The 18,295-nt window shown below is 37.7% G+C and overlaps 1 protein-coding gene across 1 annotated transcript in view; it reads left to right on the top strand.

Moving 5' to 3' along the window:
• The window catches only part of CWC27 (CWC27 spliceosome-associated protein homolog (S. cerevisiae)), a 124,220-nt gene extending 108,571 nt beyond the window's left edge, over nucleotides 1-15,649 (top strand). Inside the window, exon 14 of the mRNA XM_009327285.1 lies at nucleotides 15,237-15,649. Within this exon, the coding sequence (XP_009325560.1) occupies nucleotides 15,237-15,399 (163 nt within the window). The 3' untranslated portion in view covers nucleotides 15,400-15,649. The remainder of the gene's footprint in view (nucleotides 1-15,236) is intronic.
• Nucleotides 15,650-18,295: the final 2,646 nt, after the last annotated feature.

Here is an 18,295-nt window from a genome sequence, read left to right as displayed (position 1 = left end):
AAAAGCTATTAATGATTGTTAGAATCACTTGGAAAGTTAAATTTCATATTTTGGGATAAGAGTTTACGTTTTCTGTGTCTTTGTTGTATTGGAATATTTGAGATAACTATAATGACTTTACATTTTAAAATTATTTCTTAATTCCAATCTACTACTCAAAAGACAATAATTCTATTTTATTTGATTTTTATTAAATACAATTAGTGTATGGCATATGCATATATGATATGCACAAATTACGTGATTCCTCCAGGCCGTTTTGTAGGTCATGGTTGCTGTTTTTATGGGAAGTGAAAGCCTGCCAGTATGCTTTGCTCTATTGTCAGGGTGTGTTATCTGAGGTAAAATGATTGCCTCTAAGACATTTTTATGTGTCCACACGAGTGGCCACACATTGAGGTATAATTTTCATTTTCTGTCAAGATAGAAACCATTACCAATTTGTTATGTTTTCTTTTATTTGGCAAACTTCTCTCTGCATATTTGGCTGAGCTGCTGTATTGGCATGGAGCATAGCAGACGTTTGGGCACTTTTCAGCAGCATTCTACTTTTTGTGCAAGAAAAAAAGAAGAAATATGACTCTATTGTAAACAGTGTGTATGGTGTTTGATAATTATTACCAGATTTTACTGTCTAAGAAGGCATCTGAGGAAGTGTTGTGAAGAGAGCTGAAGAGAAATGTGTAATACTAAGTTTTAACATGAAATACCAGAATCTTTGCTGAGGCATTCTGTTGCAAACTCTATTGCTATGTGAGAACAATTATATAGATCTGTCTGCAGCAATCAAAAAACAATTTCCCCTACAGAATTCAAAAGTATCAAAATAAACTTGGTATGTACTGCCAGAAAGGGTACTCATTACAATAAAAATGTCTGCGAACAAGTAGACACATTTTTACAGCATCTGGGTACCTCAGGAAGACATGCTTGATCCTAGTTCTTCCAGGTACAAGCATTTTTATCCCTATGCCTCCATATTGAGAACTATTGCTTTTGCTTTTCTTTTAATGATTTGCCAGATGCCTTCAGTACTATTTAATCATTAGTTGTTCTTTATTTGCTTACAGTCCAAATAAGAAAGAGTCAGATGCATGACTTCATTCTTCTCTTTCACAAGGGTTGTACAGAATGTAGCAGAGGTAGGTAGAGATGATCTGACAGAAATCAGTCACTCACTCTGTGCTTAAAGTCTTACCCAAGAAGACTTTTCCCCAAAATGTAGATGAGCTCCATCACAGCAGCAGTGAGGTATCATCTGCTTAAAGACTAATAGTATGAAAACCAAATACATCACAGCAGAAGACCCAGCTGGAATAATTCATCTACTTGGTACTTCCCATCTGGATTACTGGATAGGCCTGAATTTGAAAGTGAAAACACTGCACAGGCTACACTTTATACAGAACACTGCTGCTCCTCATCTTCTTTAGGACTTGGACTGCTGTGTACATATAGTTGCATGCATGTGACACCCAGTCAGGTTGTAGTGCCACTTCAGGGCTCTGATTATAATATCAAATAGTTACAGCTACAGTAAAATGCAAATTTCAGTCCAGAAAGTGTTACGGCAACTGCAGATAATGAAACTGATGATGCAGATCCTGTGAACACAACATAAGATATTTTCCGTAGAGAGAATCTAGCTATGGGAGAAAAAAATTCAGAGGCCATCAAATATATTCAAAGATTGATTACTTTAGTTAATCTGCGCAAAATATTCCTCTTCAAATAGGATAAGAGTGATACTTACTACTCTGAAACACCCTCCCATCAAGTAACTCTGAGAGTTCTGAGTGGTTCATCTCTCTTTCAAAGCATGAAATCCAAGACTAGATACAACACTCAGCTAAGTCTTTGTCAGTGTTGAGTGGAAGGATTACTTTATTTGTCATTGTTTCGTTCATGCTTCGTTTTCAGTCCCTTCTAAGCCACAAATCTTTTCCTACTGAATGGTTGCCTAACCTAGCTCTGTCCTGTACCCATGCTGTTGATTGCTTTTATTGAAATTCAGCCATTGCAATGTCTGAATTATATCCTATTTTTCATACTACTGCTGCTGTTTGCCAAAATCACATAAATTCTAAATACTCCAGTAAACTTTCAAAACACTTCTTCACAAAACTTCATATTATACATACGTTTTGTAATTATATTCTTCTCCAGTAAAGTCGTAAGTGGAAGTGAACTAACCAACCCTACCATATTAACCTTTTAACTTTGACATTAAACTATGGCTATCTACTCCTAAAACTAGGGCTCTCCAGCTCTATTTTTACCAGCCTTTCATCCTTACGAAATGTAAGAAATATATATCTACACTTTTCCAGATGGAATACTGTTTTTTGTGGAAGGAACAGATTCTCTGCTATGAAAATCCACCTGCCATATCCTTAACCAAAATTCTGGACTATTTTCCGCTCTTCTCTCTCTCTGATCTTTGAACATAAGCAGAGGCTTCCTGAAACGGCTAGATTTATTGACATACTGAAGTATTTCTATTCCTATGAGAAATTTTACAATCCTGACAATTTTTGAGCTGAGGGAATTTTCTGCAGAAAAGAACCCACTGTTTTCCTTCTTTAAAGCTCACCTGGTTGCCAAGTCAATTTACCATATTTCTATGAAGGGTCCCCATTGTTTGTGCATTCTCACAGATAAAATGCACAGGCAGTTTTATGAACGAACTCCGGTACCATTCTTGAATTTAGAGCTTAATTGTCATGATCAAGTAGCCCAAAATTCAAAAGGAGCAGCACTCTATACCACTGAAAAAACAAATACATTGCACACTAAACCAATCAAGTTTACAGTACCTTATAAAACCTGGAAGACACATAGGCTAGCAAATCATGGTGATTTTTTTTTTTTGTGGGTTGATTGAAAAGATATGCCCATCCATTCAATTCTAAACAAACTAAGTTCTTAGTTGAAGTACGTAATAGCTAATAGGCAGCAGATACTAGAAGAGCACCAGAAGGTATTGGTATATGAACATTGTATTGAGGCAATACTCTGTTCTTGCTTGAAAACGGTTTCCACGGTGGTAATCTGAGTCCTGATAAGTATGGCTTTACATTATTGTTACTTCTTCAGTTTGGATTTGATGGAAGATGCCCAATTCATCTTGCTGGACCTTCAATATTCAGTGTAGAAACTGGAATATTAACACGTGAAAGTTGTTCCTTACCAGATGAATGTGATTATGTAAAGTGTATTTAAACTATTGTTGCCACTAGGGAAGCAGCCGAAGTTTGTATCATCCTCAGTAGAGGGGTTTGGTCTGTAATTGATCCCATCAGTTCACAAGTCAGGGCTGCAAGTAGACCTCCAGTTCATTTTAGTGTTTGTGTTACAGTGGAGCCCAGTAATTTTTCCTTCACTCTGCACCCAGCTAGAAGTTTAGGATTTCTTCTTCTGGATTCAGATGTCATCACTGGCCTCTATCAGCTCTCAGTAATGTACTCTACAGCCATTTAGAATTTGACTGTGACTGCCAGCATGCTACGTAGCTCATTTAATTAATAGCACGTGATGCCAGTGCTTCATAACTGCAGCATTTCCTGGGTGAAATGTAGGGTGTTGGATGTGAACTACAAAGCTTCTTAATCTTTAAAAGAGATGAACTTTTTCCTTCCCCATGGAATGCTGTCATAGCTGTAACTAAGTGACAAATGTAAATGATACAGTCACTTAAGTATTTTGGGGAGGATGTCTAGACTCTGAAACTTACTCTTTCTTTTGATATGAAATAACAAATCCATTCAGCTTTCAGATATACTGTGGGACAAGAAAGCGAGTAAAATGGGAATTTGGAATGAGGTGATGGTTTGAATTTGTTGAATCTGAGCTATTCTAAATGTTGGTTAATTTGAGGGATAGGAAAAATAGGCATTTTTTTAAAACAAAGTGAATAAGTTAATGCCTGAAAATCCTTTCAACTTACAGTCAAAAGTTTGTTGTGAAAATTATGTGAGAGTAAACTTCTTCCATCTCAAACAAAAAGGCATTTCAGATCTTGCTTAATAGATTGTTTCATGTGCATGTTGTGTAATTACTAATGTTGGCGTGACTATTGTCATCTTAGTTGTTATCTCATTTAAGGTAGCAAGGATTAAAAACAATTCAAGTGGGAATTTAATGGCACTGTTCACTTAAATAGACTGTTTAAAATCTTGTGGCTCTTAGGCTTTTAAAGGTACCTTCTTGGTCACAAAATATTATTTTGATTTGCACAGTGATGCTTTGCATAGATCTGATCACCTGATTATAGCAAAAAATAAAGGGAATGGGTCTGGTTTTTTTATTGCTTCCGTGGACAAAACCCTCACTGAAGTTCAGTGCTAACCATTTAAAGTGCAGCCTGGTTTATATATGTCAAATTCTGTAATCTGTTCCCAGTTCTGAATTTTGCAAAATTACCACTGAGGCCAGTTAAATATTTCTATAACATTGGGTGCTAATGCTAAGCCCTTTCTGCCAGGACATTCATTGCAATTTGATTGTATAATTTTTTACCCAGTTTGTAGAGACAGTTGTATTTTACTCCAGAACAAACAAAAAATAAATCTGTATATTCAATGAAGGTATTCTCTATCCAGCATCAATAGTTATGTCCTTTATCTTCTTTAAAAAATGTTTTGTTGATTATAAAAGGAAAGTTTCTCTTGGAATATTTAGCATTGGTTTCAGTGAGAAATTTGGTGCAATTATGAGTGGGAACATACAGTATTTCTTTTTTTTTTTATTGTATTTTCCCAGTAAAAGGCTTTGTGGCTGAAAGGGAGAGATTTGGGTCTAAAAAATCTATCAAGGCACCACCTTTCCAATGTGTGTTGTCGAGAGTAGGCTAGAATTGGTTTGGGTTTGTTTTTTTGTTTTTTTTTTAATTTAAATAGCAATTTCAGAATCAGGTAAATGTTGAAGTTAGCCAGACTGTTTTTATAATGCAAGATTTAATTTATATTAAGAACTAAATCACAATGCACACTGTTAGTATCTACTCCATATAAATTTGATAAGGTCTTCCACATTTTATTTCCAGGATTTCCCATTTAATACAGCATCTAGTATTAAACTTTGCATAGTGAAATTCTTCTGGATAAACACCTAAAAATATTGGTTATATTTCTTCCATAAACCTACCTTTATAGACATTTTCTAAAATGCAGTCTCTTTTCTTTGCTATAATACCTCAGACCGAGGATTATGAAATATGGCTTCCTCAAGATTAGCACCAGTCTCTGCAGATTCAGTTGCAGAAGCTTAACTGTGACAAACACAGTAAGCTCCTGAAAACTAAGCAGCAGTCTTTTTCACATGCCGATGCTAGTTTGGGGAACGAAAGAAAAAGTGCTGCTGTAATTTATGCCAGTGAGGCACAAAGATGGATTAAAGCCATGTTTGCTCCCCTCCTCCCATCCAGACTTGAGCCAACGTTCCTCCACTAGTCTGGAAAAACTGGCTCTATACTAGGTCTCTCCTGCTAAGGCCATTGATTTACTCAACTACGTTTTTAAAAAGTTGACAAAATACTTACTTGATTGTTACAAAGGATAAATGAATGCCAGAAGTCTGTATTAGAAACACATTGGAAAGAGGGCTTTCTTTTCTGTTTGGCAAAAAAATGTTTGTTTGGGTTTTAGTATTGCCACTAACATTTAAAGGAAGACAGGAAAAAAAACCAAAACCTTCTGCTGTAAATCTTCTTTTTTTCCCTCTAATTTTCTCTCCACCTTCACCCCTCTACTGCTAGAATGTGGTCAAACCTTGGTAAGTAAATGCTAGCTCCTAGCCCACATAATTCTGTATTAACAAATTGTTCTTCTGCTGAAGTTGTATATTTATTGCTTGTAGCTGTTTGGCATGCCTGAGAAACTTAGAGCATTTGGGGTGGGTTTTTTGTTTGTTTATTTTCTGTTAATTCCTGCATGTCTAAGTTTATTTGGACTAGGCATCTGGGCCTGGAATCGACTACTGTTTGACTTAAATTCAGAGATGATCCATGCTTTACTCAAGGGATATCTAGTATTACATTTACTGTCTGGAAATCTCACATTTTATTTATTGCCAGCAAACCTAGTAAAGAATGAAGAAATAATCTTCTAAATCTTTAATAGCCTAGCTTAAGCTTCCTGCGTATTTACACACCTTTTCAAGCACCCCAACTTCATCTCATTCAATGACTTGTTTAAACAGTAAGGATTTGGACATACTCAGAATGGGAAGAGGGAGGGACAAAAGAGAAGGGAGGGTGTCCAGAGAATGTTGAATGTTATGAAAACCTGAGTATTTTTGTGCTAGAAATGCTCTCCTCTCCTTCCCCTCACTCCAGCTATGTGCTCTGTTGATACAATACTGCCTGACTGTTTGTGTTAACTTGGAGAGGCGATTTGCTGACTTTTAGAGTATCAGATACTGTACAAGCTATTGCCAGAGACAGGATGCTAGACTGGATGGATCATTGGTCTGTTCCGGTATGGCGGTTCCCATGTCCTTATAGTAAATGCTGTGTAAAGTTTTTCTGCACTGGTACACTGTCTGGAACAACATCTGGAATTTGCATTATAGTCTTCCATACCAATCTACTCTACCAGGAGCAGTTGTCTATTTAAAGCACCCAGCTTCTTTCATCAAACTACTTAACATTTTTGTAAAGAGGACAAGGATATAGTGTAAATATACTATATATGAATTTTTGCCAAACAGATGCAATATAAAAATAGGATAACTGAATTTTTATAGAAAAATATTTATTGCTTAAATCATAAGTCATCATGGTTTTACATATTTCTAATTCTGATCCTATGAGAACTGATCACATTTGCCCCCAGTGCTTTGATTATCTTTTGAATTGGATGAGCTTTTTCATAGTTAAGCTGATTTTCCCTTTCTCTTAGAAGGTAACTTACAACTAAATCTTCTTTCAAGAGAAAAAAAAAAAAGCTTAGTACTATCCTGAACAATGGGAGGATACTCTATTGCATTAATCTTCACCAAGAATAGTTTATTTTGTTGTTAGCTTTGCAAAAAATGAATTATCTTTTGGGTTTTTTTTACCTGGATATCCCATACTTAGTGAAACTATTAATTTCTTATTATTTTTGCAGTGAGTATTTATGCTGTAGGCATACACCAGGAGAAAATACAAACAATTCGTTCTTTGGCCTGTGGAGGACCCAAAACTTGCTGACTATTCTGAAGAGGTTGAACCAATTTCTTCATCCTCCAGTACTTGCAAAACAATTTCAAAGGGCTAGTCAAAGTTAACAGAAGTGTACAGTCTGACTTTGTATAATATTTTTTAAAGCATATTTTTATCAGTTTTGCTTTCTTACAATTGGGGAGATTTTTGCTCTGTGCAAGAGCAGCAATAATACGTTACCACCATTGTTAACATCCGAATGCTGAAATATTGTAGGCTAATAGTACTCCGTTCATCCGAAAGCTAGAAAATACCAATTTTGGGTCTTGCAGATATGAAATTAACCTCAGGAGAGTGCTTGGGGTGGGGGTATTTATAGCAATAGTGAAATCTTAAATTTCAGTCTAAAATCTGTGCTCTGTACCATATTCACTAATATAGATTGAAACAGTATTATTATGATGTAGAATTAAGTACTTAACCTGTGAAGTTGAGTGCAATATGGCAAATATCTGTATTTATAGCAATTTTCTCAATACTCTTCTAAGATTTTTTTTGTATTAGAAGCTTCTATGGAATAACTAATTATTTTAATTTGGCTAGACCTGAATAGCAAATCTTATTTCTCTTTTTAAATAGCAAGTCAATAAATTTGAAAAATATAAGGTTTTATGAAAGCACAAAGAATTGGAGGGACAAGCGGTCTGATCATTAGGAAAGGAGATGGGGAAAGACAAACAAAGGAATGTGGAATGGTGGAAACAAGCTGTGAAACAAGACAGGGTGAAATCTCTTAGTGATAACAATCACAGCAGAAACCAATGACCACAGTTTATTACTAGGAGGCATTATAAACTTCGTTGAAGTGAAATCAAACCCAGTTTAGTAAAATTAGGCTCAAACAGGAACAGTGTGTGATGCAGTGGAAGGTTTAAATACCAAGTGCTACAGAAGCGTATGGGCTTTCACAGGTTTAGCACAGCTCCAATACTATGAGGTAATGAGACAAAACATACTCAAGGAAGCTTTTTTCCTGCACACATCTTTTTTGTGATAGCAGTGGCTGTGTGAAACAGTGTGAATTAAAGAGGTGAATCCAGGTTTGAGACTGGGTCTATAGCAGTACTTATGCTATCAACCCTCATTGCTATAAGAATCAGAACCTACTTCAAGTACTTGGCAAAAAAATTTTTCTTTTCATGGTTTAAACTAAAGGGGGGTAGATTTAGACTAGATATAAGGAAGAAATTTTTTACGCTGAGGGTGGTGAAGCACTGGCACAGGTTGCCCAGAGAGGTGGTGGATGCCCCATCCCTGGAAACGTTCAAGGTCAGGTTGGATGGGGCTCTGAGCAACCTGATCTAGTTGAAGATGTCCCTGCCCACGGCAGGGGGGTTGGACTAGATGACCATTAGAGGTTCCTTCCAACCCAAACTATTCTATGATCTGTAAGAAAGAAACTTGGATTACAGGACTCCTTTGCGTGAAAAGAGGGATGATGGGTTATCTCTTACACGAAAAGATAAACAAAGCTGGATGGTGAGATAGGGCAGACAGAAACCAGGGAACTTGCCTGCAAGAGTTGTGTTGCACAGAGCACTTAGTGGTGGTTGCAGGTTTCATTAAAGACATAAACATATTTCCACTCTCCTGCTGCATTGTGTTTACAAAATTATTTGTATAGCTGTTGAACATTCTTATGCGAGGAATGGTGACAGCAGCCTGAGCCAAAAGGCTTGTTTTGGTTGTAGCATCTCAATTCTGAAAAAAAGTGGAAACAAGATTAGATGTTATTAATGTATTTCCTCCTTCAAAATACCCATTGTTTTATGGTTTTGACATTCTTTTTGTCTTGTTCATACTCTTGTTCTCTTGCCTTGATTCAAAATTTTTGCTTGTTTTCAATTGTCATTTGACATTTTTCTTTATTTTATTTACATTTTGGTCAGTCTCTTTTTCTCTGTTTTTGTTTCTCATTCCTATCCTTTTTTTAGTCTTTACCTTCCTCAATTTATTTTTCTTTTTGGTCTCTCAACTGTCTCTCAGTGTTTCTCAACTGTCTCTCCTCTTCCTGTGCCACCCGCTACTCTGCTGGAGGTTAAAAGAGTGCCAGTGAGTTCATTCTTCCAGAACAGCCAAAACTTTTTTTCCTTGGGAGAGAGATCTCAGTTGCTTTGATCTGTGGATTCACTCATCTGTTTTGTCATCTGTTCACATGAGCTACGTTTCTATCCACTGCCTACGTATCATGAGGGTGATGGGAGGAAAGTGTTACGAAGTTTCCTACGTTAATGCTTATAGCTTAACAAACACATTTACAATATTTAAAGGAAAATGTTAGTGGCAAATAGAATGTAATTTAAGGAAAGCAGTAGTGCTTGTGTACCTCTCATTTTTCTTTTCAATATATGGTGCATTGGTGATAACTGAGAAAAGTAGGTAGCACATTACTTGGAAGCAATGTTAAACTCAGAAGTGAATGGTGGTAGTTACGGTCCATATTGGTCTCTCTTTCTTTTTTTAGACAGCCCGTACAACGCAAGAAGCAGCACTGAATTTCTTGACCTACATACTTACTCCTGCTTTGTTTATTTTAAGCATCCTTATGGAGAGAACCAATAATTTTCATAAAATGTAGCAATAATTTGCACAATTCTAATATTGTAAATTTTATAGCAGTGTGATTAGTTGCTTAATTCATTTAATCTGCATTTAGAAGTGGTATGTAATTTTTGCCGATGTTCTGAGCACCAGTTTAGAGGTACTGTCTGTAAGTAGTGCATTTTTAGTAACATACTGTTCTGCAGCTGGAAAGTGAAAAGCTGTGTGTTACTTTTTCTTGGTGCCTATTGATTGCAGAAACACAGGATATATCACCAGCTGCCACGTTTTATGCAGGCACCTCCAAATGAATCCTGGCTAAAACTGCTTAAGAAGTTGCTGCCTCTCTGCCAAAAGCTACTACCCTCAAAACAGAGTTGGCAGAACATAACTTTTGTCCACACCTGTTGATGATTTACTGCAAAGCTCAGCTGTTTAAAATGCTGACATAGGTGAGTGCAAGATAATGTCCAAGGCTCTCCACTTAAGTGACGGAGGCACCAGAGGGCATGCTGTGAAAAGTCACTGGTGCAAGGAAGGTTGAATGGGCAGCAGGTGAGCTGGTAACAGCCAACAGCTGTCTCAGTTTGATAAGCAAGTGTGGAATTAAGCACTGCAGCTTTGCACTTTCATTCACGTAGTATAAAAGTCACTGATGCATGCAGCACATTTGTACCTGGAGATCCGAGCTTCATTACTAGTGCAAAAGCATAGTGCTTCCTTGCTCTTGCTGAGATTCAAAATTTTTCAGTTCACTGACTGCCACTTCGGTTTCTCCCAAAGACGGTTCTGGAAAGGCCAGAGCTGTTGTAATACCAGACTTCTGTTTATGCTACACTTAACATGACTGCTACCTGTCAGCAGCTGGCATATGGTTCAGATCCAGTGTCTGGGTCACACATCTCAAAATCAGAGGGATTACGGTATATCATATCTTTTCTTACAAGTACCATCTCACTAGAATAGTTCAAAAGAACATGATCTGTCTCCTGAATAAACTTGGTTGAGTCTGCCTGGAGAGCACTGTGTAGGTGGGGTTCGTTCATTGATGCACAGCTGGCAAATACGGTGTTGCCTATGCTAGACTATTGGACACACAGCTTAATCGTACTGCAGTAGTTCTTGAATGCTTTCTGGTGTGCTGAAGTTTCTTCTTTAGCTTCAGTTGCAGCCAACATTCTCCCACTTGTTACCTCTTACAAAGTACTCAAACTGATCACCAAGGTAATGTATTAGTTACCACAGCTTAAGGACATATAGGAGCTCCTCTGCTAGTAACTGTGAAGAAGCAGTCTTGTTCGCTGAATGTTGCAAAAATCGTTATCTGAGAATATCAGTAGGCCAGGAGAGTATCCACGTACCTTTGAAATCCTTTGCTGTCTCTGAAACAGTCTTAAATTAATTCAGGTACTTCAGTCTAATGTTTCAAGACATTTCATTTTTGGAATACAGAAGAGAGCCAAGTACTGAATGTCCTTTAGTGACACTAAAGGAAAGAAGTGCAGAACAGCTGCTCCCCCATTACATGGGATAGGACAATAGTTAAACTGTAGGGTGCTGTCATCTGGCCGGCGTAAAAATCAGCCCTTTCCAGCAATAAATCCATGCGAAGATAGCTGGTTCTGATTTGCATCACTATCTTAATAGAAGAGATTAAGAAAATAATTTTGTGGTTACTTCTTCTAAACAAAGTCATCAATTTGTACACCTAGATTCTTTAAACCCAGAATCATCAGTTTTGGCAAGCTATTTTATTAAAACTAGTTTTGAGCAAAAAAAAACTAAGTGGCAAAACTTTTTTTTCTGTTGAGTTTTGCATAGGAGAGCTGAGAAACTTTCATCCTTTAAATTTTGAAGAAAATGTGTGTTTTAAAGTTGTATGTCTCACTTGTTTAAAATGAACTGTCAGCTAGCGGTGATAAGCACAAGTTAGTAGATCCCAAAGACCAGAGATGAAGAAATGAAGTTCAAGCTTTCAGCACAGTGACTGCAGAAGCATGACTGGGCAGCCAGCTCCCCGCTGAACCCAGGAGCAGGCAGAAGGGAAGAGAGCTATAAACCGAACAAGGAAAAGTCTCATGCAACCTGTGTTTGTGGAACTGCAGCCCTAACTCCGCACTTGGAAAACTGTTCAAGTGCAAACTTTTGTTGGAGGAGCTTGAGTAAGATTACTGTAAATTCAAATAATTCATATGGAAATAATTATTAAATACTTCCTATGTTCCTTAAAAAAGAAAACAATTTTAATTGTTTTGGAAAATAGTAGTAAGTGTGATTTACCATTTACATAGATGCAAAACAGGTCTACCTGTGTGACTTGCAAAAAATAAGCTTAAGTTCACATCAGGAAAATATTTTTTTAAAATCTCCACCGCCGTCTGTGTTTATTTTGCTTTACCTATGAGATGCTGCATCTGAAATTGATTCTGGGAATATCAAAAAGTTTCTTAATATTGGCTTATTTTTAATCACAGCTGGGAACACCTCAGTGGAAAGTTATGAATAGGAGTCAGAGACTATGACTTCTTTCAGCTCTTGGAGAGAAGTAAACATTGCTTAGTCTGGGTCTACTGCATCTAATTTGCAAACTACCTGGGACGCAGTATGGCCTGACCCAAGAATTGGAGATGTATTTATTTTTAATTCCTATTAGTTGTATCCTGCAAGTGTGATGTGGCATTCTTTGAAAACCCAAGTTGATGAAATGGCTAAGTGTGACTACACTTCTACATACACTGAAGTTACACACTCTAAAACCACTCTCCAAGGGATGACTCCATCTCTTTAGGCCTATATTTTAATTCAGACTAGGATAGTGTGATCTGGTATGTGTTCTTAAAATATTCAAATGCTCATCTTTAATAAGTTGAGAAGAACATGACAAATGCAGAAAGCATGTTAACTAAAATAAATTACTTCAGTCCCTCCACTGTGAGACAATGTTTTTATAATTAAACTACAAATACGCAATCATGAGTCATTCTGATGGTACATTATGTTATTCTGAATTGTAGATATGACTAAAAAAAATAAGTTTTGGTGTTAGTAGTGTGTACAGGGTTATAAACTACTGAAGTTTTATACACTGGAAACAACTCTATTTCCATAGGACAGGGTAATATGCAGGCATGCTGACAACGCTGTGTAATAAGAGATTTTTGAAACCCACATGTCAAGAATCAATTGTGATGAAAAGTCTCAATTTTTGTTGTTAAGATTTTTCTAAAGCACTCAGACAGATCCCATATAGTCTATAGCTTTGAACTTTGTCTGGTTTCTTTAATAGTACTATATTGTAATCTACAGTAACTGAGCTGGTTCTCCCTCCTTCCCTTTCTTTATGTATGGAGATTTGCACTAGAGCTCCTTGAAAAACCTGTTTAATTCAGGACCTTTTACATGTTGCAAGAGACTGATAAAGCAGTATTTCATTGGCCACAAAACTTTCATTCTGATACTGACTTGTTTTTCTCAGATTTTCTGTCACAAAGGCTGTAGACAAAGACATCTAATGCTATAAAGATTGAAATGCTTCGATTCAGTTCTGTATAGTTATTATTTTAAGTTTTCTGATCAAAGACATTTTTGCAGTTGATAAATACAGAATCCAAACATAAGTGGGATTTTTGCCTAGGCATGTTTGTTTGCACTGAAAAATCTTTTAATTCTGTTTTGGGTTTTTTTTTTAATTGAACATATGAACTTTATACTTGTTCTCCTGGTTCATAAGTAGCAGCTTTACTATGACTGTATATTCAAAAGATCAATAGGTTTACAATCGATCAACTTGGAAATGTCTTTGGTTTGGTTTTCTTCTTTTCCTCCCACCTCTCTTTTTCTTCGAGTAAATAATTTGTCTTTTTGTTTAAGATTTTGTTTGTCCAAGCCAGAACTCATAGTTTTCTGACAGCTTCTGTATTAATTCTCACCTCAGTGACACCTGCTAATAAGGCCATAGTTGATAAGCTCCAGGCTTTCCTGCCACTGACTACAGCTAACAAACTACTTTTGACTCCAGGTTATCATGGAATCGTAGATTGTTTGGGTTGGAAGGGTCCTCTAAAGGTCATCTAGTCCAACCCCCCTGCTGTGGGCAGGGACATCTTCAACTACATCAGGTTGCTCAGAGCCCCGTCCAACCTGACCTTGAATGTTTCCAGGAATGGGGCATCCACCACCTCTCTGGGCAACCTGTGCCAGTGCTTCACCACCCCCATCATAAAAAATTTCTTCCTTATATCTAGACTCAATCTACCCCCCCTTTAGTTTAAAGCCATTCCCCCTTGTCCTGTCGCAACAGGCCCTACTAAAAGTCTGTACCCATCTTTTTTGTAAGTCCCATTTAAGTACTGAAAGGCTGCAATAAGGTCTCCTGAAGCCTTCTCTTGTCCAGGCTGAACAACCCCAACGCTCTCAGCCTTTCCTCATAGGAGAGGAGTTCCATCCCCCTGATCATTTTTGTGGCCCTCTTCTGGACCCGCTCCAACAGGACCGTGTCTTTCTTATGCTGAGGGCTGCAGAGCTGGACGCAATACTCCAGGTGGGGTCTCACCAGAGCAGAGTAGAGGGGCAGAATCACCTCCCTCGACCTGCTGGCCACCCTTCTTTTGATGCAGCCCAGGGTACGATTGGCCTTCTGGGCTGCGAGCGCACATTGCTGGCTCATGTCCAGCTTTTCCTCCACCAGTACCCCCAAGTCCTTCTCAGCAGGGCTGCTCTCAATCCCTTCATCCCCCAGCCTGTATTGATACCAGGGGTTGCCCTTACCCAGGTGCAGGACCTTGCACTTGGCCTTGTTAAACCTCCTGAGGTCCACACAGGCCCACTTCTTGAGCTTGTAATGGTGATGTCTTCAGATTATTGGGAATTTGCTGAAATGGGGAAATATCTCGGGGGGGGGAATTTCTAATCAAAAGTAGAAAAAACATTGGATTGAACAAAACGTTAGTTTAGTCTGCTATTCAAAGAATTAAAAAGCATGGTCTGAACCAAGTTAAGATGGAGCAGCAGCATGTGAAGCATTCCCTTTTTGATCTTCTGTGTACCTACTTCAAGCATTTTCCATGTAAGCTCTTCCCCCCTTTTGTAAAACCCTAACAGTGAAAGGAAGTCCGAAGTGACTAATAGGAAAACTTGAGAAACACTCCCTGTTCCTGGGAAAATTATTTAGTACATTTGGGAAGATACGTTAAATAGGAAAAGGCAAGACAAGAGAGTTCAGTACCTGAAATAAAATCCAGCAGAGCAAACTCTGGCTGTATTTTTCAAAATGGGTCTTCACAAAAGTGGTTACCCTATAATGTTAGGGTCTACTAGGGAAGAAAAATCAAACAAACAAAAACAACAACAAAAAAAACCCCAACAAAACTTGGATCTTTTTTGCTATGCACAAAAATAAGTCGCAGTGCTAAAATCTTGCCATGCATATCATAATTACAAATCATAACTTTCTATTCTTTCACTGAGTTCGAGCTATGTTTTATTTTTGTAGGATGTCACATGTACTTCAATTTGAAGATAGAAGCAGAAAGGTGAAAGATGCAAGTATGCAGGATGAAGACACTTTTGAGATCTATGATCCACGGAATCCTGTAACCAAGAGGAGAAGAGAAGAAAGCAAGAAGATAATGAGAGAAAAAAAGGAAAGGAGATAAAATGAATGTAAGGCTAGCCAGAGCTGCCTTGAAAAGTGACTGCAATAAAGTGCTGGCTCTTTTGTAAGCTGTAGTTCCTAAAAATATCACTGGGCAAGTGTGAAAAGGAATCTCTCAAGAACCTGTTGTGCAGTTTTGAAGCAGAGCTGTCATTTGTTTCTTAAGTTGTGCAGTCAAGTGCTCTTCAGTTCATTCATTATCCAACTTCTCTAAAGGTTTTTAGAATTATGTATTTAATAAAACAGCTGACTTGACTTTTGTCTGTGCTTTAATTACGATAGTCGCCATCATTGTTTAATCAACATATGGTAATCAAAAAGTTTTCAACATAATGAATGAGAATTTGTCTAAGGCTGAAATTAGAAGATAGAAACCCCATCTGCAGGCTTTTAAGATTTTCTGAAAGTGTAGTTTTAATTATTTTTATTATTTTTTGAAAAGGTATGTAAACATTACAGCAGTAAGCGCTGCCTGCCTGAACCATTCCGTTGCAGAATTAAGATGATGCACTTGCAGAACTCCTTAGAATGATCCCAGCTTTCTTGAAACAAGCGAAGTTTAATTTGAGAATTTGGTTATTTTCTTCTTCTTTTGAAATACTTTTTCCAATACAGATCCCAGCTTGGGAAGCTGGGATAATACACAATTTGGGCAGTGATATTTCACTATCTGTACCACATCAACAAAAAGAGAATCTGAACGTACTGTAGTGGTTGCTTAAACTGTTGCAATACCAGAAACATCCCTGTGGTGGAATTTTCACTGTAAAAGTAGCAGGTAATGAAGATTGGTTTGTTAATTAGTCCAGTACAGAAATGAGAAAAATGTGATCAGTCTCATTAAAAACATAACCCTGTTTTTAACAATTACTTTACCATCTAAAAAATGAACAGCTCAAGTTTCCAGTTTATAGACTTTCAACAGATTTTTTCCGCCCAGCTGCTAATATTTTTACAGAAAAATGGGAATATTCAGTGCTCCTTCCTTACAGCATTTCTGATGCCGCAGAAGCATGGACTACCCATATGGGCAATAGCTAAAGAAGAGTGAGCACAAGCGAGCAAGGTCATTAAAAAGTGCAACCAGAGGAGTGTTTTGCTGATGTTGTTTTTAGAACAAGTTCAGTAAGGTATGGTGTCCTTATCAAGCTGCCACTGCCAAATTTCTTGATAGGGTCTGAGGCGTGAGATACATAAACCTGCATTGGTGGGTTAATATGGCCCAAATGTCAGAGGTTAGATTAATGCAGACTATTGCTTTAATGCGCGGTGCAACCTTTGAGATAAGAAGAAAACTTGGAGGTGTGATGTGAGATCCTGTATAAAACTGTCATTATCCTCCTCTTAGGCTGAGTGAATTATGCTGTACCACGGTGTAAAGAAGTTAAGAGGGGTTACATTCTTAAACACGGCCATTCAGAAACTAGTGAGTCAAATTTTTTTAATCATTAAGTCATTTAACTGTCAGGTTGCTATTGGCAAAATCAAGAACATCTAATGTCACGTGCTGTTATCTTTATTCATTGCTTTGTTTGTGGAGAAAATTTTAAAACAGTCATGACAGGAAATGAGCATATCAAACCCCCATTCTGATGGGGACAGGAGGGAGGAAGAGACGGTGTGTGTGTGTGTGTGTGTTGGCAGAGGAGGTCAGCATGGGAAAAGTGAGGGCTAGATCTAGAAAGAAATTTGAGCGTCAATTCCGGGAGACAGCTACTGCATCTGTAATAGAAAAATGTTCTAATTACATATTTTTCCTGTAAGCTAAAGTAGGATGCATGAGTCAATGAATGGGCAAGTTGACTAACACCCCTTTTAGCTGAATCTTTTTGCCGACTACCTGCAGCAACTCTGTGTGTGCTGTATTAGATCATTCCCATTTTTAAGCACTGGACAAGCACAGGGAGAAAAGCTTAACTCGGGGTTTAGGGCTCTGCTCAGTAGGAAGAGGTCTGAAAGGCTGGACCTTGCATACACAGGACTGATAATATCACAAGAACAATGCTGACATTTTCTTGATAAGTGAAGTGTGTATTGAAAATCAATAAACATTTTTCAGAGATAATATGTAATTAATGCTACACTTGAAACCAAATGTGTTGCCTGTTTAAGCTAATTCTAAGTACTACACTGTTAACGCTTTGTGCCCAGAGAGCACAAGGGCTGGCCCCAGTGGAAGGATGCTTACCCCAAGCAGCCGTCTTTCCTATGTCTCATGAATATCACTTCAGGTGTAATGGACATTTACTGCACCCAGGTTCCCAGTAGTAAGCTGGCATGCGCTTTGCACTAAGGCTGGTTATCTGGGTACAAAAGAGGAAAGGCTTTTGGAAAGGAAGTGGGGTTTGGTTTCAGGTTGTTTTTTTAAATGAGAGTTCGGACCAACTTCCCTGGCAGTTTGCATTTTGCTCTGTACCAAACCCGTACATAAGGCTAAGGATATTTGGCTTAAAATCCTTCAGTTTTAGTGTGATTGTGAATGGAAAATCCACTTTACCTTGACGGGACAGCTGGAAGCGCCAGGCCCTGGATGCTTTGTGAAGATACTTGGACGACTACTCTCTAAAATCAGTCCTATGCCACAGGAGCTTGGCACGGAGCCTTGTGCAGGCAGAACTCACCATGAGGGAGCATGGATGAGAAATGCTACAAATAAATTAACTCAAGCATTTTTTGGTTATCAATTCTATGTGATAAAAGTATTTTATAATACTTATTTCCCAGAAACATAGAGCCTTTAAACAGTTTTTAATAATTACGAGTGATTGTTACAAGTGATACTAGTCTTCAGGGCTAATCAGCCTTGCACAGTATTTCACAGTGTTCATTGAATAAGCTCTCAGAGTTCTCAGTTCATCTGTATTAATTAATCAATATTTCTTCAAGAAAAGAAAGGA

Source organism: Pygoscelis adeliae, unplaced genomic scaffold (genome assembly GCF_000699105.1).
Source record: "Pygoscelis adeliae isolate BGI_AS28 unplaced genomic scaffold, ASM69910v1 Scaffold26, whole genome shotgun sequence".
Classification (NCBI taxonomy): Eukaryota; Metazoa; Chordata; class Aves; order Sphenisciformes; family Spheniscidae; genus Pygoscelis; species Pygoscelis adeliae.
The sequence above is the reverse complement of the archived record's forward strand: the minus strand, read 5'-3'. Positions and strand labels throughout refer to the sequence as shown.